This window comes from Microcaecilia unicolor, chromosome 1 (assembly GCF_901765095.1).
Source record: "Microcaecilia unicolor chromosome 1, aMicUni1.1, whole genome shotgun sequence".
Lineage (NCBI taxonomy): Eukaryota > Metazoa > Chordata > Amphibia > Gymnophiona > Siphonopidae > Microcaecilia > Microcaecilia unicolor.
Window position 1 is genome coordinate 316883307 of NC_044031.1, and position 27924 is coordinate 316911230.

The 27924-nt window shown below is 47.4% G+C and overlaps 1 protein-coding gene across 1 annotated transcript in view; it reads right to left on the minus strand.

The window, feature by feature from the left end:
- The window catches only part of FAM217A (family with sequence similarity 217 member A), a 250436-nt gene that overhangs the window by 80140 nt on the left and 142372 nt on the right, over window positions 1–27924 (minus strand). The window contains exon 3 of the mRNA XM_030208680.1: window positions 26146–26234. Within this exon, the coding sequence (XP_030064540.1) occupies window positions 26146–26234 (89 nt within the window). The remainder of the gene's footprint in view (window positions 1–26145; window positions 26235–27924) is intronic.

A 27924-nucleotide genomic window follows, 5' to 3' on the forward strand; every position in this document is an offset into this window, starting at 1 on the left:
GCTATCAGAATCATGGTTCCGCGGTCTTGCCTGAGTTTCAGCAAAGTCTTCCCTACTAAAGGTATGGGAGGATACGCATACAGAAGGCCTGTCCCCCAATGTAGGAGAAAGGCATCTGATGCTAGTCTGTCGTGGGCCTGAAGCCTGGAACAGAATTGAGGTACCTTGTGATTGGCAAAAAGATCCACTGAGGGGGTGCCCCACGCTCAGAAGATCTCGCGGACAACGTCCATGTTCAGCGACCACTCATGAGGTTGCATTATGCTGCTCAATCTGTCGGCCAGACTGTTGTTTACGCCTGCCAGATATGTGGCTTGGAGAAGCATGCCGTGCTGGTGCGCCCAAAGCCACATCCTGACGGCTTCCTGACACAAAGGGCGAGATCCGGTGCCTCCCTGTTTGTTGGTGTAATACATTGCAACCTGAATGTCTATCTGAATTAGGATAATTTGATTGGACAGCCGGTCTCTGAAAGCCTTTAGAGCGTTCCAGATCGCTTACAATTCCAGGAGATCGATCTGAAGACCTCTTTCCTGGAAGGACCAAGCTCCTTGAGTGTGAAGCCCATCTACATGAGCACCCCACCCCAGGAGGGATGTATCCATCGTCAGGAATTTTTTTGGCTGAGGAATTTGGAATGGACGTCCCAAGGTCAGATTGGATCGAATGGTCCACCACTGAAGGGATCTGTAAAACTCTGTGGACAGTTGGATTACATCCTCTAGATCCCCTGTGGCCTGGCACCACTGGGAAAGCGAAGTTACTTACCTGTATCAGGTATTCTCCGAGGACAGCAGGCTGATTGTTCTCACATATGGGTGACGTCCACGGCAGCCTCAGGTCCGGAAAATCTTCCTAGCAGCAAAGGTTGCTAAAGCCTTCGAGCGTGCGGGTACACACACCGCGCATGCGTGGCCATCTTCCTGCCTGTCGCGCGAGAGTCCCGCTTCAGTCAACTTATGAAAGAAAACCAGAAAGGAACAACTCCAAAGGGGAGGCAGGCGGGCTGGTGAGAACAATCAGCCTGCTGTCCTCGAAGAATACCTGCTACAGGTAAGTAACTTCACTTTCTCCAAGGACAAGCAGGCTGCTTGTTCTCACATATGGGTATCCCTAGCCCCCAGGCTCATTCAAAACAACAAACAGGGTCAATTGGGCCTCGTGACTGCGAGGACATAACAAAAATTGACCTACGAAGAAACATCTGAGAGTGCAGCCTGAAACAGAATAAAAATGGGCCTAGGGGGGTGGAGTTGGATTCTAAACCCTGAACAGATTCTGCAGCACCGACTGCTCAAACCGACTGTCGCGTCGGCTATCCTGCTGAAGGCAGTAATGAGATGTGAATGTGTGGACTGAAGACCACCATACCAGAGTAAAAGGTAACAATTGGAGTTACATAGAGAACATGGATGAGAAAATAGAATTAAGCAAACAGATACAGGATGAGAACAATTCAGAATATAAGGTAAAGTGGTGATATGTTACATTTACAGTTGTTGATCGTTGTGGTATGCCTTGCTGAAGAGATAGGTCTTTAGAGATATACGAAAGTTAATTAGTTCGTAAATTGTTTTTAGGTTAAGTGGCAATGCATTCCATAACTGCGTACTCATGTAGGAAAAGCTAGACGCATGTGTTAATCTGTATTTTAGTCTTTTACAGTTGGGGAAGTGAAGATTAAGGAATGTGCGGGATCTTTTAGCTTTCCTGGGTGGTAAGTCGACCAGGTCTAACATGTAGGCCGGGGCATCTCCGTGAATGATTTTATGAACTAGAGTGCAGACTTTCAACGCGATACGTTCTAAGTGGAAGTCAGTGTAACTTTTCTCTTAGGGGTTTTGCACTTTCATATTTTGTTTTTCCAAATACGAGTCTGGCTGCAATATTCTGGGTTGTTTGAAGTTTATTGATGAGTTGCTCTTCACAACCGGCGTAGAGTGCATTGCAGTAATCTAGGTGACTTAGTACCATTGATTGTACCAGGTTGCGAAAGATGATCCTTGGGAAGAACGGTCTTACTCTTTTCAATTTCCACATTAAATGGAACATCTTCTTAGTTGTACTCTTCACATGACTTTCAAGTGTAAGACTTCGATCGATGGTAACTCCAAGAATTTTCAGGGTGTCTGAAACTGGAAGAGACAAGGTTGGTGTGGTTATGGTGGTGTATTTGCTTGTGTTATGTTGTGAAGTAAGTATAAGACATGGAGTTTTTTCTGCATTGAGTTTCAACTGAAATGCATCCGCCCATGAATGCATGATTTGGAAGCTTTGGTTGATGTCATTAGTGATTTCCTTTAAATCATGTTTGAACGGGATGTAGATCGTGACATCATCTGCGTATATATGTGGGTTGAGGTTTTGACTGGATAGTAATCTGGCCAAGGGTGTCAGCATTAGGTTGAAGAGGGTTGGTGAGAGGGGAGATCCTTGAGGGACTCCACATTGAGGTATCCATGGGGCTGATGTAGTCGAGTTAGATGTTACTTGGTATGATCTTGTGGTCAGGAAGCCTCTAAACCAATTAAAAACGTTACCTCCAACTCCGAAGTATTCTAGGATGTGTAGTAATACTCCATGGTCAACCATGTCGAAAGCGCTGGACATGTTGAATTGTAGGAGAAGTATGTTGTTGCCGGTTGCAATAGCTTGCTTACATTTAGTTAGGAGAGTAACTAGTACTGTTTCGGTACTGTGGTTAGACCAAAATCCTGATTGGGAGTCGTGAAGTATTGAAAATTTATTTAAGTAGTTGGTGAGTTGCTTGGTCACCATACCTTCTGTTAGTTTGGTTATCAGAGGGATTGATGCTACTGGGTGATAGTTGGTTAAGTAGCTAGTACTTTTCTTTGTGTCTTTAGGTATATGGGTGAGTAGAATATTTCCTCTCTCCTTTGGGAAGAGTCCATTTTGTAACATATAGTTCAAATGCTTCGTGAAGTCTGATATGAGTTGTTGAGGGGCGAATTTGATAAGGTCATTAGGGCATAAGTCTAGTTTGCAGTGGGACTTGACGAATCTTTTGAGCGCTAGGGAGATGGTATCATCCGAGAGTGTGTCGAAGTTAGTCCAGGTTCTGTCAGCTGGGTGTTCACCAGGGATTGGGTCTAGACAATCAAGGAGTTTTACATAGTCTATGGTATTGACAGATATTGTGAGTCGTAACTTTACAATTTTCTCTTTGAAGTATTTCGCAAGATTGTCTGCTGTTGGTGTATCTGTGCTGTTAGTAGTAACCTATGTAGTATTTAATAGTTTGTTCACGAGATGGAAAAGTTTATGTGTATCCTTGTAGTCTGGTCCAATTTTAGTTTTGCAATATGATCTTTTAGTTTGTCTAATGGTGTACTTGTATTTTCTTTGTAGCTGCTTCCACGCGTTGAGTGCAGGATCGTGTTTCTTTTTATTCCATGCTCGTTCTAACCCTCTAACTTGTGTTTTTAGTTTTTTCAGTTCTTCGCTAAACCATGGTATTGAGTTTTTTCTATGTGAGGTTCTGGTTTGAAGTGGTGCTATGTTGTCTAATATGCTTCTGCATCTATTGTCCCATTCTTGGTTTGAATCTGTTAGTGCTGTCCAATCATTATTATACAATTGTTGCCAGAACGTTAACGATCTATTTTGCCTCTTGTGGTATAGGTTATTCGTTCTTGTTTATGGTGTGAATCTTTCATTCGCCATTGAAGGGAAAGGTTTGCTTTGTAGTGGTCGGACCATGGTATAGATGTCCATTTTGTATCTGTTAGTACAAGATTTAAGTCAGAGGAGGATTTGTATGTAATGACGTCTAGTGTGTGTTCTTTAATATGTGTTGACTGCATATTTGGCCAGTGAAGATCCCATAGTTGAAAGAAATCTTTGCATTCATGCGTGTTTATTGAGTTAAGATCTTCAAGGTTGGAGACAGAAACACATGTGTTCGATATAAAGTCCATAAAGTGTGTTTGGCAATCCTGCCAGTTACCTGGTGGCCTATAGAACAGGACTACGTTTAGGTGTTCTTGCAGGGTTAGATGATTGATTCTGAGGCGATTTCAAGTTGGGGAAGAATGGATCGGCTATAGTTGTGACGTTGAACTGGGATCTGTAGATTATAGCTATCCCTCCTCCTCTTTTTCCATTCCTTGTCCAGTGGGTAATTCTGTAGCCTGGGGGGCATAGATCTAAAATTATGGGGTCTTTAAGGTCATGAATCCAGGTTTCACTTATGAATAGACGATCGAGATTGTCTGTTATGATCCAGTCTGTTATTGTTGTTGTTTTGTTAACTACTGATCTGGCATTTATGTAACCCAGTTGGATTGATTGGTAGGGGTCGGTTGGGGACGAAGATGTGTTAATTTTTATTAATTGTCTATCCTCTTGGTATCTGGGTTTGTTGTGTCCTTTCTTCCCTTTCTGTTGATTGTGCCCATGTGTAGTGGGTTTTCCTTTTAATTGGTTGTTATTCTTTTGGACTGGTGTATTGTGTTTGAGTTGTCTGCAGGGTTTGTGTACTGTGGGTAGATTATTGTCTGTGAGAGGGGTTGTCAGTGCGTGGTAGATTAGGGGGAGAAAATAGATTATTAGGAGCAGTTTGTTAGTATTCATGTTGGCATTGGTTTGTGTAATGACATAACAGCTGATTGAAAATAGTGGTCAACAGTGCAGAGCGGTTGTGACTGATGAAATTTTACGGTCAGTAGTGCAATTTAGTGTAGTGTAATAAAGTGCATTGGAAGTGGTTAGAGGTCAGAAGTCATCAATATGAGTCAGTACTACAATTCAGTATGATTCAATACGACGATTCAGGATAATGCTATAGGATGCAGAAAAAGCATTTAGAGGTCTGAAGTCAACAGACAAGTCGGTAATACAGTTCAGTGTACTGCTATATGATGCGAGAAAGCAATCAAAGGTCAGTAGCAAGTAAAACAAGTTAATAAGGACATCACAAACTGGTGGATTAATTGGTCAGTCTCTGTTTCCATTCCCCCATGCGGTCATCACTGTCATTCACTCAAATCACTGTCTAGTGGTTTAGTGGGCTGGAGTGGAGGTGACCTGTCTAGTCCTGTTGAACTGTGAATCTCGCCTTGTCCAGCTAGTCTATGGCTAATCTCTGTTTCCAATCCCCCGCGCCGTTGTCATCTCCGAAAACCCAGATCAAAGCAAACAAATCTGTAAGTTGCTTGGTGCACATCTTTGCTTGCTCTCGTTGGTCCACCCGCCATAGTCTGAGCTCTCACAAATGTCCAGATTAGCCCTAGCGTCGGCGGCATCAACGGTGGGTCCCACATGGATCGGCCTTACATTCACCTGCCTCTCTGATCTCGGCTTCCCCCGCTCGCCTCACCGGCTCTGGGTCTGCAGCAATGCCACCCGTTCCTCTCCTCAACGCCTTGGGCGGGCGTCCGGTCAGTCGGGTGATTATGTGGGGGGAGGCGCAGCTCCAAGCAGGGTGGGAAGCCTTGGTCGGCTCTTGGGGCGGTGGTGGCCGATCGATCGGCGGTGGGCTCCTTGACCTCTGCTCCCCCAACTCGCCTCACCTGCTCTGGGTCTGCAGCGATGCCATCCGTTCTTCTTCTCGACCCTCTGCCCTTGGCAGGTGCCTGATCAGCCAGCGGCCTCAGTCAGCTGGGTGATATCACGAGGGGGTGCTGCAATTCCGGGCAGGGTGAGAAGCCCTGGTTGGCTCATGGGGCGGTGGTGGGCGATTGATCGGCAGTAGGGGTCGCGGTCAGTTCTTGACGGTGGTCGCTCCTCAATGAAGCGTCCACGGGAAGTTCTGGTCCGCCTATGCGTCGCACTTCACCTCTGAGGAGAGTCCATTGACTTTGGGTTCGATCGATCCTTGTTTTGGAGCAATTTTGGGGCCCGGGTCACCGAAGCTGGCCTTTCATGACTTCTACACTGCGGCTATCTTGTTGCTCCCGACACCACCTTCGGCAAGAACTTAGGGTGCGTACGGAGGATTACTCTGTTATGATGAAATCTAGTATAAGGAGCATGGGCTACCAAGGCTTGAAGCTCACTGACTCCACGAGCTGAAGTAACAGCCACCAAGAAAATGACCTTCCAGGTCAAGTACTTCAGATGGCAGGAATTCAGTGGCTCAAAAGAAGGATTTATCAGCTGGGTGAGAACGATGTTGAAATCCTATGACACTGGTGGAGGTTTGACAGGGGGCTTTGACAAAAGCAAACCTCTCAAGAAGCGAACAACTAAAGGCTGTCCAGAGATAGGCTTACCCTCTACACGATAATGGAAAGCACTAATCGCACTAAGATGGACCCTTACGGAGTTGGTCTTGAGACCAGACTCTGACAAGTGCAGAAGATATTCAAGCAGGGTCTGTGTAGGACAAGAGCGAGGATCTAGGGCCTTGCTATCACACCAGACGGCAAACCTCCTCCAATTAAAAGAATAACACCTCTTCGTGGAATCTTTCCTGGAAGCAAGCAAGACTTGGGAGACACCCTCAGAAAGACCCAAGGAGGCGAAATCTACGCCCTCAACATCCAGGCCGTGAGAGCCAGAGACTGAAGGTTGGGATGCAGAAGCGCTGCCTCGTTCTGAGTGATGAGGGTTGGAAAAACACTCCAATCTCCACGGTTCTTCGGAGGACAACTCCAAAAGAAGAGGGAACCAAATCTGACGCGGTCAAAAGGGCACAATCAGAATCATGGTTCCGCGGTCTTGCTGCAGTTTCAGCAAAGTCTTAACCACCAGATGTATGGGAGGATACGCATACCGAAGAGGGCTGACCCCCAATGTAAGAGAAAGGCACCCAAAGCTAGCCTGTCGCAGGCCTGAAGTCTGGAACAGAACTGAGGGAGCTTGTGATTGATCTGAGTGGCAAAAAGACCAACCGAGGGCGTGCCCCACGCTCGAAAGATCTTGCGGACAACTGCCCTGTTGATAGACCACTTGTGAGGTGGCATTATCCTGCTCAACCTGTTGGCCAGACTGTTGTTTACGCCTGCCAGATACGTGGCCTGGAAACACATGCCGTAACGGCGGGCCCAAAGCCACATCTTGACGGCTTCCCGACACAGGGGGCAAGATCCGGTGCCCCCCCTGCTTATTGACATAGTACATGGCAACCTGGTTGTCTGTCTGAATTTGGATAATTTGATTGGACAGCCCAGTGGTCGGCAAACTCATTAGTCAACAGAGCCAAATATCAACAGTACAACGATTGAAATTTCTTTTGAGAGCCAAATTTTTTAAACTTAAACTATATAGGTAGGTACATTGTTATTAACTTAATTAGGGTACTCCTAAGCTGGCCTTTGCTAAAAACTCAGTCCTGGCCAGCATTGTGCAGTAGGACTGAACTCACTCAGTTGTCTTGGCTATTTCAAAGTGCAAGAAACTTATGCAAACAGTATCTACCACTCACTACTTTTAATAGAATTACAGTATTCAAGGAAACTGTATAACTCCACTCCCACCCCATGCAGCATGAGTTTGAGGTGCACTGCTACCCAGCCCCGCCTCCACCTGCCCACCACCCTCAGCTCCCCAACAGCCCTCCTCTCACCATTCCTGCTGGCCGTGGCCACCCAGGGTTTAAAACCTTACCTTTTTATTTTAAGTCGCAGCGACCGATGGCTCACTTCCAGGCTCCAGCTTTTCCTTTCCTGCTCAGTGGCTCCCGCCCGCCCTCGCGGAAATAGGAAATACCTCATCAGGAAGGCGGGGCATTGAGCAGGAAATGAAAGGCTGGAGGAGGTGAGCCATCGGCTCGTCGCTGCAACTTAAAATAAAGAAGTTTAAACGCTGGGCGGCCACCGGCAGGAACGGAAAAAGGACGGAGGGATGTCGGGGAGCTGAGGGCGGGCGCCTATGGACTGACTGTGAGCGCCAGACAGTGGCGGGGAGCAGACTCGTAGGAAGAGCCACACTCAAGGGGCCAAAGAGCCGCATGTGGCTCGCGAGCCGCGGTTTGCCGACCACTGGGACAACTGATCTCTGAAAGCCTTTACAGCTTTCCAGATCGCTCGCAACTCCAGGAGATTGATCTGCAGATCTGATTCCTGAAGGGACCAAGCTGCCTGAGTGTGGAGCCCATCTACGTGAGTTCCCCACCCTAGGAGAGATGCATCCGTAGTCAGCACTTTCTGAGACTGAGGAATTTGGAAGGGACGCCCCAAGGTCAAATTGAATCGAACTGTCCACCATCTCAGGGAGTTGTGAAAGGCAGTGGACAGCAGGATCGCATCTTCTAGATCCCCTGCAGCTTGATACCACTGGGAAGCTAGGGTCCAATGAGCAGATCTCATGTGAAGACGTGCCATGGGAGTCACATGAACTGTGGAGGCCATATGGCCCAGAAGTCTCAACATCTGCCTAGCTATGATCTGCTGAGACGCTCTGGCCAAGAAAACTAGGGACAGAAGGTTGTCTGCCCTCGCCTCGGGAAGATAGGCCCGAGCTGTCTTTGTGTCCAGCAGAGCTCCGATGAATTCTGGTTGTTGAACTGGAAGAAGATAGGACTTTGGGTAATTTATAACAAACCCGAGTAGCTCCAGGAGTTTGAGAGTCATCTGCATGGACTGGAGAGCTCCTGCCTCGGAGGTGTTTTTCACCAGCCAATCATCGTGATACGGGAACATCTGCACTCCCAGCCTGCTTAGCGACGCTGCAACAACCGCCAGGCATTTGGTGAACACCCGGGGCGCAGAGGCGAGCCCAAAGGGCAGCACACAATACTGAAAATGCTATGTTCCCAGACGAAATCGAAGATACTGCCTGTGAGCTGGCAGTATCGGAATGTGAGTATATGCATCCTTCAAGTCCAGGGAGCATAGCCAGTCGTTTTTCTGAATCATGGGAAGAAGGGTGCCCAGGGAAACCATCCCGAACTTTTCTCGAATCAGATATTTGTTCAGGGCCCTTAGGTCTAGGATGGGACGCATCCCCCCCGTTTTCTTTTGCACAAGGAAGTACCTGGAATAGAATCCCAGCCCTTCCTGCCCCGGTGGCACGGGCTCGACCGCATTGGCGCTGAGAAGAGCGGAGAGTTCCTCTGCAAGTACCTGCCTGTGCTGGAAGCTGAAGGACTGAGTTCCCGGTGGGCAAGTTGGAGGTTTGGAGATCAAACTGAAGGAGTATCCTCGCCGGACTATTTGAAGAACCCACTGATCGGAGGTTACAAGAGGCCACCTTTGGTGAAACATTTTTAACCTCCCCCCCCCCGACCGGTAGATCGTCTGGCACGGACACTTTTATTGCGGCTATGCTCGCCTGGAGCCAGTCAAAAGCCCGTCCCTTGCTTTTGCTGGGGCGCTGCAGGGGCCTGTCGAGGCGCACGCTGTTGACGTGAACGAGCGCGCTGGGTTTGAGCCTGAGCAGGCTGGCGGGAAGGTGGATTGTACCTACACTTAGAATAAGCATAGGAAGCATTCCTCCTTCCCCCGTAAAAACGTTTACCTGAGGAGGTAGATGCTGAAGGTGCCCGGTGGGAGAGTTTGTTGAATGCGGTTTCCCGCTGGTGGAGCTGCTCTACCACTTGCTCGACTTTCTCGCCAAAAATATTATCCCCCCGGCAAGGAACATCCGCAATCCGCTGCTGGACTCGATTGTCAAGGTCAGAGGCACGCAGCCATGACAGTCTACGCATCACTATACCCAAAAGAATCGTAAGTACCCCTGGACAGGAATTTACGACACGCCTTCAGCTGCCTGACCACCTCCTGAAAAGGCCTGGCCTACTCCGAAGGGAGCTTATCGACCAGGTCCGCCAGTTGATTTACATTATTCCGCAAGTGAATGCTCGTGTAGAGCTGGTAGGACTGGATTTTGGAGATAAGCATAGCTGACTGGTAGGCCTGTCCCGTGGGCGCCGAGGCGACATCTTTTGTACTTTTGGTTCTCTTGAGAGCAGAATCCACAACCCCCGAGTCATGAGGCAACTGGGCCTTCATCAACTCTGGGTCCCCATGAATCCTATACTGGGACTCAACCTTCTTAGGAATGGTGGGGTTAGATAGTGGTTTCATCCAGTTCTTTAACAATGTCTGCTTCAGGACATTATGTAAAGGAACAGTGGATGACTCCTTAGGTGGCGAAGGATAGTCCAGGACCTCAAACATCTCAACCCTGGGCTCATCCTCAGTAACCACCGGGAAGGGAATGGCCGTAGACATTTCCCGGACAAAGGACGAGAAAGACAAACTCTCTGCGGGAGAGAGCTTTCTCTCTGGTGAAGGAGTAGGTTCAGAGGGAAGGCCACAAGACTCCTCAGAAGAGAAATATCTTGGATCTTCCTCTGCCTCCCACGAGGCCTCCCCTTTGGTATTGGACAGGAGTTCTCTGACTGCAGTCCGAAGCCGAGCCCATCTCGACGCCGAGGAGCTATGTCCTCGATGGTAATGCCGAGAAGTTGACTCCCGTGCCGGCGTCGATGAAGCTCCCTCCATCGACGTCGACAGAGAGTCAACTCGGGGGGCAGCCGAGGCCGATGCTGCAGGTGGCACCGACGCTGAGGGCCTCGCCACAGGTGGGGAGCCAGCCACTGCATCTATCGACGGCACGGTCGGCATAAGCACCACCGGCACCGGAACAGACGGTAGCAGCAGCCTTTCCAGGATCCCTGGAAGAATGGCATGGAGGCGCTCGTCAAGAGTGTCTGTCGAGAAAAGCTGTGGCGTTGGTACAGGAGTTGAGGCTAGAATCTGACAAGGAGGAGGAGGCAGTACCGGGCTGTCCAGAGACCGGCGCATCGACACCTCTTGTATGGAGAGTGAGCGGTCCTCCCAGTGTCGACGCTTCACAGGTGCCAATTCCCTCGACGCCCCGGAGCTCTCGGTACCGTGACGAGAAGGGGATCGATGTCAGTGCTTCTTTGCCTTCACTCGAGGCACGTCACCGGTACCCCTTGGTACCAACAAGGATGTGGAATCCACACGCCTCCTCGGGGTCGGTCCCAAAAGGGGTCCCGATGGGCCTGTACCACAGGAGCCCTCCAGGCAGGTGGAGACCCACTCGATGGTTCACTGCTGCCAGCATGTGATGGTCTCTGGACAGCCATTACCTGTGCTCCCGAGATCGATGCACTCTCCGGTGCCGACGTCGACACCGCCGACCTCGGTACCGCTGTCGACGTCGAAGTACCGGGCAAAGCTCCAAACAGGTGTTCCCGTTGACCTTGTCTCGATGCTTGTGTCCACTTTTTAAGGCTAAGACACAACTTACATGCGTCTGGGCGATGGTCGGGCCCAAGGCACTGGATACACCACGCGTGAGGGTCGGTGCCTGAGATCGCCCGGTTGCACCGAGTTCACTTCTTGAAGCCGCTGGCGAGCCTCGATGTCATTGACGGAAAAATAGCGGCAGCGAAATCAAAATCCGCAATGGTGCCAAAGAAAGGGCACAAAAAAAGGGAGACAACCTGTACGGGCGGCCAAAATAGCCGCACCCGACGACGAAAAGAATACTTGAGGGGGAAAAAAAACTAAAGAAAGTAAGGAAACCTAAGTTGTTTTTTTTTTTAGAAAAAAAACGAAACCGCTCACGCACGAGCACGACGGAGAAGAATAAAACGATGAAAAGTCCACTAAAACGAAGGCTCTTCTTATCTGGGGCACAGAACCGCCGTAAACAACCGCTCTTGACCATGGAAAAAAGAAGACTGAAGTGGGACTCTCTTGCGACGAGCAGGAAGATGGCCGTACATGCGCGGTGTGCGCACCCGCGCTCGAAGAAATTTAGCAACCTCTGTTGCTAGGAAGATTTTCCAGACCTGTGGCTGCCGTGGACGTCACCCATATGTGAGAACAAGCAGCCTGCTTGTCCTCGGAGAAGCTAGGGTCCATTGAGTTGATCTCATATGCAGGCGTGCCATGGGAGTCACATGAACTGTGGAGGCCATGTGGCCGAGAAGCCTCAACATTTGCCGAGCTGTGATCTGTTGAAACGTTCGAGCAGAGGACACTAAGGCCAGAAGATTGTCCACCCTTGCCTGGGGGAGATAAGCTCGAGCCTTCTGTGTGTTCAACAGAGTTCCTATGAATTCCAATTTCTGTACTGGAACTAGGTGGGACTTGGGATAATTTATTACAAACCCCAGTAGTTCGAGCAGTTGAATAGTCATCTGCATGGATCGTATAACTCCTGCCTCCATGGTGTTCTTTACCAGCCAATCGTCAAGATAAGGAAACACATGCACTCCCAGTCTGCATAGCAATGCTGCGACAACTGCCAAGCACTTTGTAAAGACCCTGGGCGCAGATGCTAGACCAAAGGGCAGCACGCAGTACTGAAAATGCTGAGTTCCTAGACATAGTAAACATAGTAGATGACGGCAGAAAAAGACCTGCACGGTCCATCCAGTCTGCCCAAGAAGATAAATTCATATGTGCTACTTTTTTTTATTTGTACTGTCCTCTTCAGTGCACAGACCGTATAAGTCTGTCCAGCACTATCCCCGCCTCCCAACTACCAGTCCCGCCTCCCACCACCAGCTCTGGCACAGACCGTATAAGTCTGCCCAGCACTATCCCTGCCTCCCACCACCGGCTCTGGCACAGACCGTATAAGTCTGCCCAGCACTATCCCCGCCGCCCAACCACCAGCCCCGGCACAGACCGTATAAGTCTGCCCAGCACTATCCCCGCCGCCCAACCACCAGCCCCAGCACAGACCGTATAAGTCTGCCCAGCACTAGTCCCGCCTCCCAACCACCAGCCCCAGCACAGACCGTATAAGTCTGCCCAGCACTAGCCCCGCCTCCCAACCACCAGCTCTGCCACCCATTCTAGGCTAAGCTCCTGAGGATCCCTTCCTTCTGAACAGGATTCCTTTATGTTTATCCCACGCATGTTTGAATTCCGTTACCGTTTTCATCTCCACCACCTCCCGCGGGAGGGCATTCCAAGCATCCACCACCCTCTCCGTGAAAAAATACTTCCTGACATTCTTCTTGAGTCTGCCCCCCTTCAATCTCATTTCATGCCCTCTCGTTCTACCGCCTTCCCATCTCCGGAAAAGGTTTGTTTGAAGATTAATACCTTTCAAATATTTGAACGTCTGTATCATAGCACCCGTTTTTTCTTTCCTCCAGGGTATACACGTTCAGGTCCGCAAGTCTCTCCTCATAAGTCTTGTAACGCAAATCCCATACCATCCTCTTAGCTTTTCTTTGCACCGCTTCAATTCTTTTTACATCCTTAGCAAGATACGGCCTCCAAAACTGAACACAGTACTCCAGGTGGGGCCTCAACACCTCTTTTCTTCTGCTGGTCACACCTCTCTCTATACAGCCTAGTAACCTTCTAGCTACGGCCACCGCCTTGTCACACTGTTTCATCGCCTTCAGATCCTCAGATACTATCACCCCAAGATCCCTCTCCCCATCCGTACCTAGCAGACTCTCACCGCCTAACACATACGCCTCTCTTGGATTTCTACTCCCTAAGTGCATCACTTTGCATTTCTTCGCATTGAATTTTAATTGCCAAACCTTAGACCATTCTTCTAGCTTTTTCAGATCCTTTTTCATGTTTTCCACTCCCTCCGGGGTGTCCACTGTGTTACAAATCTTAGTATCATCCGCAAATAGGCAAACTTTACCTTCTAACCCTTCGGCAATGTCACTCACAAATATATTGAATTGGCCCCAGCACCGATCCCTGAGGCACTCCACTACTCACCTTTCCCTCCTCCGAGCGAACTCCATTCACCACCACCCTCTGGCGCCTGTCCGTCAACCAGTTCCTAATCCAGTTCACCACTTTGGGTCCTATCTTCAGCCCATCCAGTTTATTTAAGAACCTCTTGTGTCAAAAGCCTTGCTGAAATCTAAGTAGATTACGTCTATAGCACGTCCACGGTTCAATTCTCCGGTCACCTAATCAAAGAATTCAATGAGATTCGTTTGGCATTATTTCCCTTTGGTAAAACCATGTTGTCTCGGATCTTGCAACTCATTCTCTTCCAGGAAATTCACTATCCTTTCCTTCAGCATCGCTTCCATTACTTTTCCAATAATCAAAACGAGGCTTACCGGCCTGTAGTTTCCAGCTTCTTCCCTATCACCACTTTTGTGAAGAGGGACCACCTCCGCCGTTCTCCAATCCCTCGGAACCCCTCCCATTTCTAAGGATTTATTAAACAAATCTTTAAGAGGACCCGCCAGAACCTCTCTGAGCTCCCTCAATATCCTGGGGTGGATCCCATCCGGTCCCATGGCTTTGTCCACCTTTAGTTTTTCTAGTTGTTGATACACACTCTCTTCCGTGAACGGAAGGTACCTCCTGTGAGCTGGAAGCACCGAGATGTGAGTATAGGCATCCTTTAAGTCCAGAGAGCATAGCCAATCGTTTTCCTGAATCATGGGAAGAAGGGTGCCCAAGGAAAGCATCCTGAACTTTTCTCGGACTAGAAATTTGTTCAGGGCCCTTAGGTCTAGGATGGGACGAATCCCCCTTTTCTTTTGTACAAGGAAGTACCTGGAATAGAATCCCAGCCCTTCTTCCCCTGGTGGAACACGTTCGACCGCATTGGCCTTTAGAAGGGCGGAGTGTTCCTCTGCAAGTACCTGCTTGTGCTGGGAGCTAAAGGATTGAGCAATTTGGAGGTTTTGATTCCAGATTGAGAGCGTATCCTAACCGGACTATTTGAAGAACCCACCTGTTGGAGGTTATAAAAGGCCACCTTTGGTGAAAAAATATCAACCTCCCCCCAACAGGCAGATCTTCCGGCACGGATGCTCTTAGCTCGGCTATGCTTCTCCGGAGCCAGTCAAAAACCCGTCCCTTGTTTTTGCTGGGGAGCCAGAGGGGCCTTTGGCGCATGCCGCCAGCGAGAGTGAGCCTGCTGGGAGCGAGCTTGAACAGGTTGTCGAGAGGTAGGAGTGTACCTACACCTATTATAGGAATAGGGAGCACTCCTCCTCCCTCCAAAAAACCTCCTAGAGGAGGAGGTAGTAGCAGAAGGCGTCCGGCGGGGGAGAGAATCCATAGCATTTTAGATTGTAAGCTCTTTGAGCAGGGATTGTCCTTCTATGTGAAATTGTACAGCGCTACGTAACCCTAGTAGCGCTTTAGAAATGTTAAGTAGTAGTAGTAGCATCATGATGCTTCTTGAGGGTATCGACCATATCCTCAACCTTCTCTCCAAGAAAGTTATCCCCCTGGCAAGGAACATCCGCCATTCGCTGGTGGGCCTTCTGATCCAGGTCCCAGACACGCAGCCATGAGAGTCTGCACATCACAATACCCTGAGCAGCTACTCGGGATGCGGCATCAAAAGTGCGCATCACGATACCCTGAGCAGCTACTCGGGATGCGGCATCAAAAGTGTCGTAAGCCCCCCTGGCCAGGAATTTGCGACATGCCTTCTGCTGCATGACCACCTGGTGAAAAGGCTGAGCAAGCTCCAGAGGGAGAGCGTCAACTAAACTGGACAGTTGCTTAACCGAGTTCCATAAGTGAATGCTGGTGTACAGCTGGTATGTTTGGATCTTGGCGGCGAGCATTCCAGCCTGATGCGTAAGCCTCCCAAAAGAATCCAAGGTCCTAGACTCTCTGCCCGGGGGCGCCGAGGCATAGTCTCTAGTACTCTTTTTTTTGTTGTTGTTGTTACATTTGTACCCAGCGCTTTCCCACTCATGGCAGGCTCAATGCAGCTTACATGGGGCAATGGAGGGTTAAGTGACTTGCCCAGAGTCACAGGGAGCTGCCTGTGCCTGAAGTGGGAATTGAACTCAGTTCCTCAGTTCCCCAGGACCAAAGTCCACCACCCTAACCACTAGGTCACTCCTCCACTCCACTTCTGAGAGCAGAGTCCACCACTATAGAATCGTGAGGAAGTTGGGCCTTCACCATCACAGGCTCTCCATGGACTCTGTACTGGGATTCGGACTTCTTGTTGACCACTGAATTAGAGAGAGGGTAAGACCAATTCCGCAACATCACTTCCCTGACTGTATTGTGCAGGGGGGCCGTTGCAACCTCTGCAGGTGGAGAAAGATAATCCAGAACCTCAAACATCTCAGCCCTGTGCTCATCCACAGCCTCCATGGGAAATGGAATGTCCTTAGACATTTCCCGCACAAAAGATGAAAAAGAAAGGCTTCGGGTGGAGATTGTCTAACTTCAATAGGCGGAATAGGATCAGAAGGAAGCCCCTGGGAGTCTTCTTCCGAAAAATACCTGGGGGTCTTCCTCCTCTCTGGTACCGGACAAAATGTCTCGAAGAGCAGCCCGAACCCAAGCCTGTCTTGACTTCGAGGATCGACGTCCTCATGGGGGATGTCGAGAAGTCGACTCCTGCCTGGACTCCGGCGAAGCTTCCTCCACCGACGTCAAGGGAGAGTCAACCCAGGTGGTAACCGGCTCCAGTACCGCAAGCCGTACTGAGGGTGGGGACCGCCTCACAGGAGATGGGCCAGATGCCATCTCAGCAGTAGGTACGGGAGGCGCAAGCACCTCTGGTACCGAGGTAGGCTGACGGAGCAGTCCTTCCAGAAGCCCTGGAAGAATGGCCCGGAGACGCTCATCAAGAGCTGCCATCGGAAAAGGCTGCGGGGCCGGTGCAGGAGTCGGTGCCAGAATCTGAAGGGGCTCGAGAGCCGGTACCAGGCTGCCGAACAACCGACGCATCAGCACCTCCTGAATGGAGGGTGAGCGGTCCTCCCGGTGCCGACGTTTCTCGGGTGCTGACTCTCTCGGCTCCCCATAGCTCTCGGTACCGTGAGGAGATCGATGATGGTGCTTCTTCGCCTTCGCTCGACACCCGTCATCAACACTCCTCAGTACCGATGAGGAGGATGTGGAATCCTCACGCCTCCTCGGGGGCCGGGTCCAATGAAGGTCAGTCCCGGGGGGCCTGCATAGCAGTAGGCCTCGAGACAGGTGGAGACCCGCTCGATGCCTCACTGCTCCCAGCTCCAAGTGGTCTTTCGGCAGCCATTACCTGGACTCTCGGTGCTGCTTCACTCGACGTCGACGCCACCGACCTCAGTATAGATGTCGATGCAGATGTCGAAGGACCGGACCGATCCAAAAAAAACCTCTCGTGCCACCTGGGTCCTCTTCTTCATTAACTTACACAGCTTACAAGCAGCTGGAAGATGATCGGGCCCGAGGCACTGGAGACACCACGCGTGACAGTCTGTAGACGAGATGGTCCGGTTGCAGCGAGTACAGCGTTTGAAGCTGCTGGAAGTCTTTGATGACATGGGCAGGAAAATAGCATCCGCTAAATTAAATTACTCAATTGTGCCAAGAAAAAGGGCACGAAAAGGGGAAAAAGGAACACCAGGCGGCCGCGATGAAAAGAAAGGAAACTTAGAAAAGATGAGGAAAATAAAGAAAATAAGGGAAAACTTTTTTTTTTCTAATAACGGAAGAAAAATCAAAGCAGCAGAAGAAAAAAGGGCACGATAAAGACGAAAAAATTCTCCTGGGTCGAATACACAAAGGAGCAGCGAAAAAAACACTACCCCCTCGCGAAGCAGAAAAAAAGAGAACTGAGGGAAGCGCGCGGGCGGGAAGTCACTCGCGCATGCGTGGTGTGTTGTCCCCACACGCCCCACATTGCTTCTAGAATTTTTTTAAAAAGTTTTGCTTTTAACTCCCGGTCTCCTGGGCTATCGTGGACGACCCATGCGTGATGATGTCCAGCCTGCTTGTCCTCGGAGAATGCCTCTCCTTCCCCCAGGCCATGTGGCATTTTAGCAGTCTGGCAAGAAAATGGTCATCATTCCCACAAAAATACAACCCAGTTGCGACTGACCCCACTGCATCGGAATGTGGCTCAATTACCACTGTAGTGCAAAGCACCAGCTCCAGGGATCTACTGGAACCATTCTTTGGCAAAGAAACTGCTCCATCATGTCCTACAAACACCAAAGAAAGACTATGAAAAAGTATATAATATCAAGTTCATTGATGATTTAATCTTGAATTGGTAATGAAGGTGACTGTTGGGCAGACTGGATGGACTATTCAGGTCTTTACCTGGCATTACTTACTATGTTATCATCACACACGGGACAGCAGGACCCAACTGGCACTTTCCCCTCAATGGCTCCCACATACTTTACATCTACCACCTACCATCCTTGTCCAGATGAAGTGCTGCTTTTTCCTCCCCCACCAGGGCCCTTGATGCACTCATTAGGACTGGGGATTCCCCATATGGCCTTTCCTATGATCTGCCTTGATTCTTTGTACTTTGCTTGATTGCTTTCTTTTTTTTTAAATTTGAGCAGGAACACCCAACTGGAACTCCTGATCTATGGGCTCTGTAGAGGCCCCTACCCTTAAGAATTGTGATCATAGCCCTGGGGGAGGAAATCCAAAGCAAAAAAAATCTAAGTACTCACCCCTGCTGTCAGAGGTCCTGTGGGACCCATGCCTGCCACCCACACTGAACTAGACTCCGTTGCCCAAGTCGTGGGGCTATGGAAGGACAGATCCCCTTCTCCCCTGATGCTCAAGCAGGGAAAGATCCATGGAGTAATTCCTGGGAGCCAACATTGATCAAGGAGTCCACCACTAGGGCCAGAAGCCATAGACTGTGCACTGGGGAGTCAGACCTGAAGAGATGAATCCTGCTGCACCAGTCCAACCTTCACCATTTGCTGGAGTTAGAGAAATGACTACTAGTTCCAGGCTGCACTGTTCCTTATATAGTTATGTCACTGGAAAAGTTCTGTTCTTTGCCTCCATCTGCTGATACGGTGACACAAGTTGTTCAGGATTGGTCTAGCAGGATAAGAAGGGATGCCCCACTAACTAATCAGGTTCAGTTCTCCTTGAATACAACTAAGGCATTGAAAATTGGAAATGGTGAAAACATATCTAAGAACACACATGACCAAAAGATTGAAAGATTGCCTCACTGCAAGACAGTAATGCCTTTTGAATTAAGGGGAAAAACTTTCTTCAGAATAGGTTGGAGTCAGTTGAAAATTTCATGGATGGAAAAGGAACCTTCATTTAATCAATTTTCCTAGGTTCAAATTGCTAAATCCATAACATACTTGCTGGAAATATGCTGGCATGCTTAAAATACCTGAAAAAAATTTGTTCTTGAAAATGTATTCTCTCTATCTTTTAACAGAAGAGAAGAAAATTTGACCTGTCCTCTCAAGATCAACTATCTTTTGAAAAACTTCTATTGAAGTGCTGGTTCCTGCAACATTGGGGGTTAATTTAGTGCTGGATTCTGATGGAGATTTCTTAGATTAAAAGACATTTTTCACTTTTACAGAGAAACACATCTCTGATATGTGTAAAGAAACCCAGGTTATAAGAAAGCCTTTTTTGTTACATAGGTCCAGGTTTTTACAAATAGACACATTTACATGGAAAATTCAACCAAAAATAGTGTGTTTTATGAACCAAATTATTTAATATCACTTCTCTCTGAAAAGTTAGCCCAGGGACCTGTAGTAGCTTGCCTACATTATACTGAGGGAACAAGCAGGAAAGGAGATTGCCTCAAGTTTTTTTTGCCAGCTGTTTTTTTTGTTTTAGGTTATTTTCTTTAAATTGTTGTTCCAGTTTCCTCCTTCAATTTAAGAGAAACATGAACAATGAAAGCAATAAAAACAATCTGATCCATTTCAAAGGTACCATTCCCCTCCCTTTTTACCCCTATGTCTCAGAGAAAATTAAACAAGGGAAAAAAAAAAAAGAAAACATCACATATTGAAATATAAACACATGGAAGATCTATACTCATGATTTGCCACAACAACCTAATAAGCAGAAACTAAGGGTTTCTTTTACAAAGCCGCGCTAGCAACTTCAGTGCGGCAAACGAGAGGAAGCTCCTTGGAACTGAATGTGCTTCCTCTGATTTATTGCACAGGAATCGTTAGTGTGGCTTTGTAAAAGAAGTTCTAAATACAGTATTAATCAGTAGCAGATTTAAAACTCTAAATACCCTCTCACCTTATGAGGACTCACAGGTGTAGTCCATTAAGGACTGAACAACAAGCCTTAGGAGACAAGGACTGAATATAAGGTTCCCATATAGACCAGAAAATCTTTTTAAATTTTGGGGTTATAATTGCTTCTCAAATGGAACACATTTCTTTAATGTGTTAATGAAGATCGAAGCAACTGAGTCCAAAACTTAAGTATGCATTTCTTCCCTACAATAAAGAGCCTTGATTAGTGTCCCCTCTTATATGAGGTCTGCCTAAGTTTACTTGCACTGATTGATATTACATCTTATTTTGCTTTTTATTAGGTTGATATTATCCTATTTTCTATTACTACTGTATTGGTTGTAGCATAGTACAGAGCAATTTGTTCATACCTGTTAGTTTACTTTCCTTGAATTCTGCTAGACCAGGCCATACAAATGGGTTATGTTCCCCTACCAAAAGATGGAGTTACAGAAAATGAAATCTTCCAGTGACACCACTGATTGGTGCAGTCTGGAATTGTTTATTGTATTTGATTCCTCAGTATGCCAATGCCAAAGCAGCTCCATGCACCTCACAAACTTGAATAACCCTTAGAAAACCTCTGCAGAAATACTCAACTACTCTTTTTCCAAAGAAACTATCTACACTTTCAGGCTGAAGGGAGAGAGGTAATAAAATCTGGGAACCTTCCCACTATGTCGTAGTCTTTCAGAGTGGATTCTGGACTGGTCAAGCAGGATTCAAGAAAATGAAATAAACAGATATGAATAAATTTCATCTTCCTTATCCTGCTAGACCAGTCCACACAAGGGGGATGTAAAATACTGTGTTCCCCCATCCTGTTCATAAACCACAAGACCTCCTGTAAATACTGAGCGACTAGATGGCCACTTTAATCCAACACACCACAGAGGACCTTCAAGCTGCGTATCCTCTGCATAGTCCTGCATGGCCTATCTGACTTTCTGAAAGTGTCACTGATAAGTTTCCCAGGATCATTTGGTGAACATCAAGCTTATGAAGCTTCTAGGAGGAAACCGAAGCAGTTCCTGCCAGAAAGGAAAGATACGCCTGACTCACGTGAAACAGGAACCACTTTTGGCAAAAGGGATGTAACAGTACATAGACACACAGTCTCTTCTGCACAACTAAAGTACAGGCCCCTGCCAGAGAAGGCCAGCATCACTGACATTGGACAGACTGACCCTATGGTGAGAATTCTGTCAGAAGTGGGATCCGACTCCCACCTCCCTTCAGATACCACACCAGTAAACACAGGGAAGAGCGAGTTCTTGAAGCTAGCACCTTAGATCACTTGCAGGCTTATTTTCAAAAGAGAAGCGCGCCCATCTTCCAACACAAATCGGGAGATGGGTGTCCTTCTCTCAGGGTCGCCCAAATCAGCATATTCGAAAGCCAATTTTGGGTGCCCTCATGGGGGCGTTCGGCAGCGTAGCGAAGGTGGGACTGGTGGGCTTAAGAGATGGGCATCCTCGGCCGATAATGGAAAAAAGAAGGGCGTCCCTGACGAGCACTTCGGCGACTTTACTTGGTCCACTTTTTCTTGCAACCAAGCCTTAAAAAGGTGCCCGAACTGACCAGATGACCACCGGAGGGAATCAGGGATGACCTCCCCTTACTCCCCCGGTAGTCACCAACCCCCTCCCACCCTTAAAAAAATTTTTTTTTTTTTTTTGCCAGCCTCAAATGTCATACCTAGCTCCATGACAGCAGTATGCAGGTCCCTGGAGCAGTTTTAGTGGGTGCAGTGCACTTCAGGCAGGTGGACCCAGGCCCATCCCCCCTACCTGTTACACTTGTGGTGGTAAATGTGAGCCCTTCAAAACCAACCAGAAACCCACTGTACCCACATGTAGGTGCCCCCCTTCACCCCTTAGGGCTATGGTAGTGCTGAACAGTTGTGGGGAGTGGGTTTTGGGGGGGGTTGTGGGGTTGAGCACACAAGGTAAGGGAGCTATGCACCTGGGAGCAATTTCTGAAGTCCATTGCAGTGCCCCCTAGCGTGCCCGGTTGGTGTGCTGGAATGTGAGGGGTACCAGTGCACTATGAATGCTGGCTCCTCCCACGACCAAATGGCTTGGATTTGGTCGTTTCTAAGATGGGCGTCCTCGGTTTCCATTATCGCCGAAAACCGGGGCGACCATCTCTAAGGACGACCTAAATGTTGAGATTTGGGCAGCCCCAACCGTATTATCGAAATGACAGATGGACGCCCATCTTGTTTCGATAATACGGGTTTCCCCACCGCTTCACGGAGCCGTCCTGCAAGGCCGGTCCCAGGAGAACTTGGGCGCCCCATTCAATTATGCCCCTCTTGGCCATCCCAACAGCTTGGCAAGAAGACCATCTTAAGCGCAACTTCCTTCGGGGAGGCCTATTGCAAGGGTCAATAGTAGCCCGATCAAGGTATTGAGGACTAACAGTGGAACCACTGCCTGCTGAAGGGGCCTGAATATGTTCTGTACCACAAAACAGTATAACTTGTTCTTAAAATAAGGCCTGAGTCTTCAATGAATTGTAATCCAATCCCTGTTCCAGTCCTAACTGTAGAAAGACTAGGATGGGTACCAGTTTTGCTCAACAGGAGAAAAAGTCGAGCTCTGCACACCACCTGTCAAATACACACCATACCCACACATAGGCCAAGGATGTAGAATACCCATGGCTGTTCAGCATTGTAGCAATCACTGAGGTAGGAAAATATTGGAACCTAGGCGACACTCAAAGGTCAAGCCACCAGCCACAATGAATCTGGGTCCTCCAAAGCCACAGGATCTCATGTCAGAAGTCTCCAGCGCATCAAAGAAGTAAAGGGCTCCGTAGAAGCTAAACCAAGTTCATATCTCTCAGAAGATGCTGGAGATAAGAAGATCACCAGCAATGGTTGCCTGGCCATCCTCTAGAGGCCCATGCTGATCAGGGGCCAAGGAGGAAATACTTAGAGGGGCTACTGATGTCAGTGGTGTGTCACTGCCAGCTGAGCCAAGTTCCCTTCTGCAACGATAGAACCAAATGTCACTGCAATACCACCAAGTCACAACACGAAGGGTCTCAACAATCCAACAAAACCTGGAATGGGGGATGATTCAGCTCCCACTGTCCTGAGACCAGAATGTGTCCGCTGAGGAGTGTGCCTGTACACTGTCTGTTCTGCCTATGAGCACCATGAGATGTCGCTCTACAGTTGGCTTCCACCATCACTTCCCCACTCCAGGTGCCTCCTTGTTTGTTGATGTACACTACCACTGAGACATTGTCAGACATGACCCAGAGTGATATCCCTTACAGTAATAGGAGGAAGTGCCATAGTGCTGGAAGAGTAGTTCTCAAGATGGTTGATAGGTTCACGCTGACTGAGTGCAATGAAGAGCCTTGTGCAACCTGGTTCAAGCAATAAGCTCTCCAATCCAATAGACTTGCATCTTAGGCCACTATCAACTTGTTCAATGGGTCCAGCAGAACTATGTAGAGGAGATGCACTGGGTTGTCCCAATATGCCAGGCTCTTCTTGAGGGCTCCAGAGAAGGGAGGTTGTACAATGAAACTCAAAGAGCATGGGGCTCAACATGACACTGCCACCCTCTGACAGGGATTCATGTAGATCTGTGTCCAAGGCACGACCTCCAGATTTGCCTCCATGGATCCTAGCAACTGGAGTAAATTCTCAGACCAGGGCGCTTGCTGAGCACAGAGGGCTCTCTTCTGCATCTGCAACTTAAACATCCACTCCTCTGGGAGAACAGCTCCCAGCTTAATGACAAATCACCCTCCTAGGTATTCCAGGACCTATAATGGCACCATATGACACTGGGCAAAGCCCCCCCCCCCCCCCCGAGCTAATACAACAGCTAGATGACCATCTTCAACTCATAACCAAATTCTGCTTCTGAGATGGCTTGGATCAGCCAGTTATCCATTATGGATGGACCCAGATCCCTGCTTGTGGAAATGCACTGCTCCTATCCTCCATGAACTTGGAGAAAGTGTGAGTTCTAGTGGCTAGGTTAAAGGGCATAACTCTGAGCTGAGAATGACTGTTGAGGGCACAGAATCAATGTGCCTGTGCACCTCCCAGATCGCTATAGACAGATAAGATTCTGCCAGGTCCAGAGAGACTGAGGTCATCCCTGAATGAAGCATTTCCATGTGGCAGTGTGAGACCTTTGGGGAGGAACTGACTTTTCTGGACTAGATTGAGCTGGAAGGATTCTAAGCGAGCTACCTCTGCAGGAATACAGTGGCTGCTGGGCCAATCTCAGAGGGGCCTGGGCCAAAAGACCTAAAGACAGGGGCCTGAAACTCCTGACCTCAAAGCCATGAACACCTTCTTGAGCATCCTCAAGGGCTAAGCCTTCCTCTACTGTATTGGAGTCTTTGCCCTCAGCTGAAAAAGTATGCTCAGGTCTTCCCTAGATAACAGGAAAAGCTTATCCAACACCTTGGTCCCCTTTAGAAATCTCTCAAAGGTCTCCCATTCTGATACCACCATAATGGAGAAGGTGCTATGCCACAGGAAGGCTTTTGGAGGCTCCCAGAGATATCCATCCATCTCCGACCATGGAACAGATGCACCACCATCAAGTCCTCCTCCACTGAACAGAGGTCTTTCTTGCCAGGGATATCTACCGCCCAGCCTGTTTTCAGGAAAATAGGCTTGGCTGAGACCTCTGCTTGGTGGGTACTCTATTCCTCACTCCAGCTCACAGTTTGGATGCTTGGGGACAAACAGCCACCACTCCCATTAAAAGTAGAACACCACAGCCTACACAGGGGGTTTCAAGGGAGTCATGAGATCCCCATGAAACTCCAGTACCATTCCATCTCCAGTGGGGCTAAGGGACCCAGTGGCACTCCTCTGCCACTAGTACTCGCAGGCCCACATCACCAAGCTCCGGACATTACTGCAACAGAAGCACTCTCCCTCGTCAAAACCTGTCCCTGCACTTCCTAAGTGTTCATGACTAAAACCCTCTCTCCTAGCAGCACCTTACCAGGCAGCCCTCTGTTGCTAAATGAACCCTGCAACAAACTGCCTGTGCCTTCATCTATCTCTTTTTATTTGAGGTAGCTTTATTCCCCTAGCAAACTGCTAGAGAAATAAAGGCAAAACGCACAACTGACCAATTTTATTTCTCAAGTCTACAGAAGCACCAGGGGAGGGTAGGGTAACGCAAACACATCTCCTGATGGTAGGGGCCCTGCAGGAACTACTACTACTACTATTCATCATTTCTATAGTGCTACAAGGCATACACAGCGCTGTACACCATACATGAAAAGACAGTCCATGCTCAAACAGCTTACAATCTAGATAAGACAGGTAAACAGACAGAACAATTAAGGGTAAGGGAATAAAAGGTGAGGTTAAAGCACAGGGAAAGTGAGTAGTGGTTAGGAGTCAAAAGCAGTGGTAAAGAGGTGGGCTTTAAGTTTGGACCTGAAAACTAATACCAGACAGCCTCACTAAGCACCAGTCTGTGGGCTAGGCTCAGGGCAGCCTGCTAAGGGACTCACCCATGAGGACTGTGGCCTGCGGAGTCAAGCCCAATACCAAACCTTCTGTTATCAGCCTGATCTACACTATCTGCTGAAGACAGAAAATAAATTGAGGAGCTCCAGACTGTACTAGCTCGTATACCAATGAAGCCACTGAAAAATTTCAGTTTTTCTACCTCCATCTACTGGTAGAGGAACACAGTCTATTTGTAGGGACCAAGGAAGACATTTTTAAGTAAACAGTCTAATTCAAAGCTTACTAGTACAAAATACTATTCTCTTAGACCAGGGATTTTCAACCATTTTTGATCATGTGTCAAAAAAACAAACAAAAAAATACCACACTACTGTAGGCATACTTGGCATACTATTTGTTCTCAAATGTTGGACACTATAACTATTCTAAAAGTTCATGGGATAGCTGTGTTAATCTCATTCAGTGGAAGATTAGTTCAAGTTGTCCACAAACTGTGAAAATGATCACATCACTGGCACTTGGGAAGTAGGTCTTTATATGACATCATGTGACAGGAGCTGCTGAAGAATGTCAAATACTTATTCATTAAGGCTGTTCTGTATCACCAGGCAAACACCTTGATGAAATCAGGCCATAAACTGGTGAAACTTCTTTATACATCTGGCCCTCTACTCTAAGCATGCTCTCAGTCTACATTTACCTAACATTCATTCATCTTTAATTAAATAAAATGCTGAAGTTGTGTTTTAAAGTGATGATGGTAGTATTTGCCTACCTGTTTTCTGTACTATTTCTTTGATTTGATGAATAGCTCCAGGTGCCAGAAGACTGTTGCTTACTTGAAAAGGAACTGTGTTGATGGAGCTATAACACACAATATATTTTCATTATTTTAAATGCAAACAAGGTTGGAAATCTTTGGCTGCTGAAGTTTAGTTATCTGCCTATTTCTAGTTCATAATTAACCTGAGTGATAGTTCCTTTAATTAGGCCCAGTAGGTCCCACTTGCTCTTTTAAACTTTCAGTTCAGCTACATCTGGGGTCTGCCACCATGAGATTTCATTCACAATACCAGAATCTCTCAGGAGTCTTCCTTCCCCCCCCCCCCAAAAAAAAAAAAAAACCCTAGTCTGGTCATCATACTACTGATACTAAGCAGAAGCCACACACAAAAAGACTTCTCCTGGGACCCTACCTTTGTGGGCCCTAAATCTAGCCGCAAAAAACAGGAGTGAGAACAATCCAAGGAAGATAACAAAGAAGTCTTTTTATTGAAAATACTAAAAAAATGACCCAACACGGCTGTGTTTCAGCCCTGCCTCAGGGGTCTTGATCAATCTACATGAAAATATATATTGTATATGGTTTAGAGATACATAGGTAAATAAATAATATGATTACAATTAAATGTTGTTGGTTAAATGTATTAGACAAAAACAAAAAGGTAAAGATCTGCCACAGAAATAGCAAACCAAAACAAAAAAAGCAGATCAAAAAAGACAAAAAATGTAACAGGAGGGTAACAGAAAAAGTGGTTTACTACAAGGTTACTCAATGTGGCCACATTTTGCCCTCAGGCTGCGTCAGGGGTACAAAAAAACTAATAGGGGTAAAAAGCAAAGTGAACCCCTAAAAGTAGTCATACAACCACCTTATATAAGTGCTTCTTAAGTCTGAAGCATTATCCCAAGCTTACTCAGCAGACTTCACAATGCTATGTTGACTGGCTGCCACTCAACGCAGCATTGCGAAGTCTGCTGAGTAAGCTTGGGATACTGCTTCAGACTTAAGAAGCACTTATGTAAGGTGGTTGTATGACTACTTTTAGGGGTTCACTTTGCTTTTTACCCCTTTTAGTTTTTTGTACCCCTGACGCAGCCTGAGGGCGAAATGTGGCCACGTCGGGTAACCTTGTAATGAACCACTTCTTCTGTTACCCTCCTGTTACATTTTTTTTGTCTTTTTTGATCTTTTTTCTTTTGGTTAAATGTATTATAAAATAAAATAAGATAAAACATTTGAGTTGTAAACATAGGAAACCCATGATGTGACATACTGAACGTATGGATATTATTGAACATATGAAAACAGATGTTATATGTATTTGATAAGCGTAAAGATCTTATGAACATACATTGATATATATGTGTATATGTTTATAAGTAAGCACATAATATAATGGAAAAGATTACTGTGGTGACGAACAAAATGGCTATACAAAAAGATCTGATGAATGAAGCAGAAGAAAAAAATAATGAAGGTAATAAAAATATGGGAAACTTCATGACTATATATGCATAAAAACGTGAATAAACTAATGTAAATAATAATAAACATTAAAGAGTAAAAAGCAGGTGATCAATGACAAAAAATGATAGAACAAATAGAACCAACAAGTAATAAAATATTGTACGAGTACTAAATAAGATAAAGACAATGTCATAAAACAAAATCATAAATAAATTAGAGGTACCTCTGGTGTTGCAGTGTAATATTCTACACCGGAGAAAATAAACGCACAAGTCTTGTAAATCAAATGCTTCGTTTGTCTAT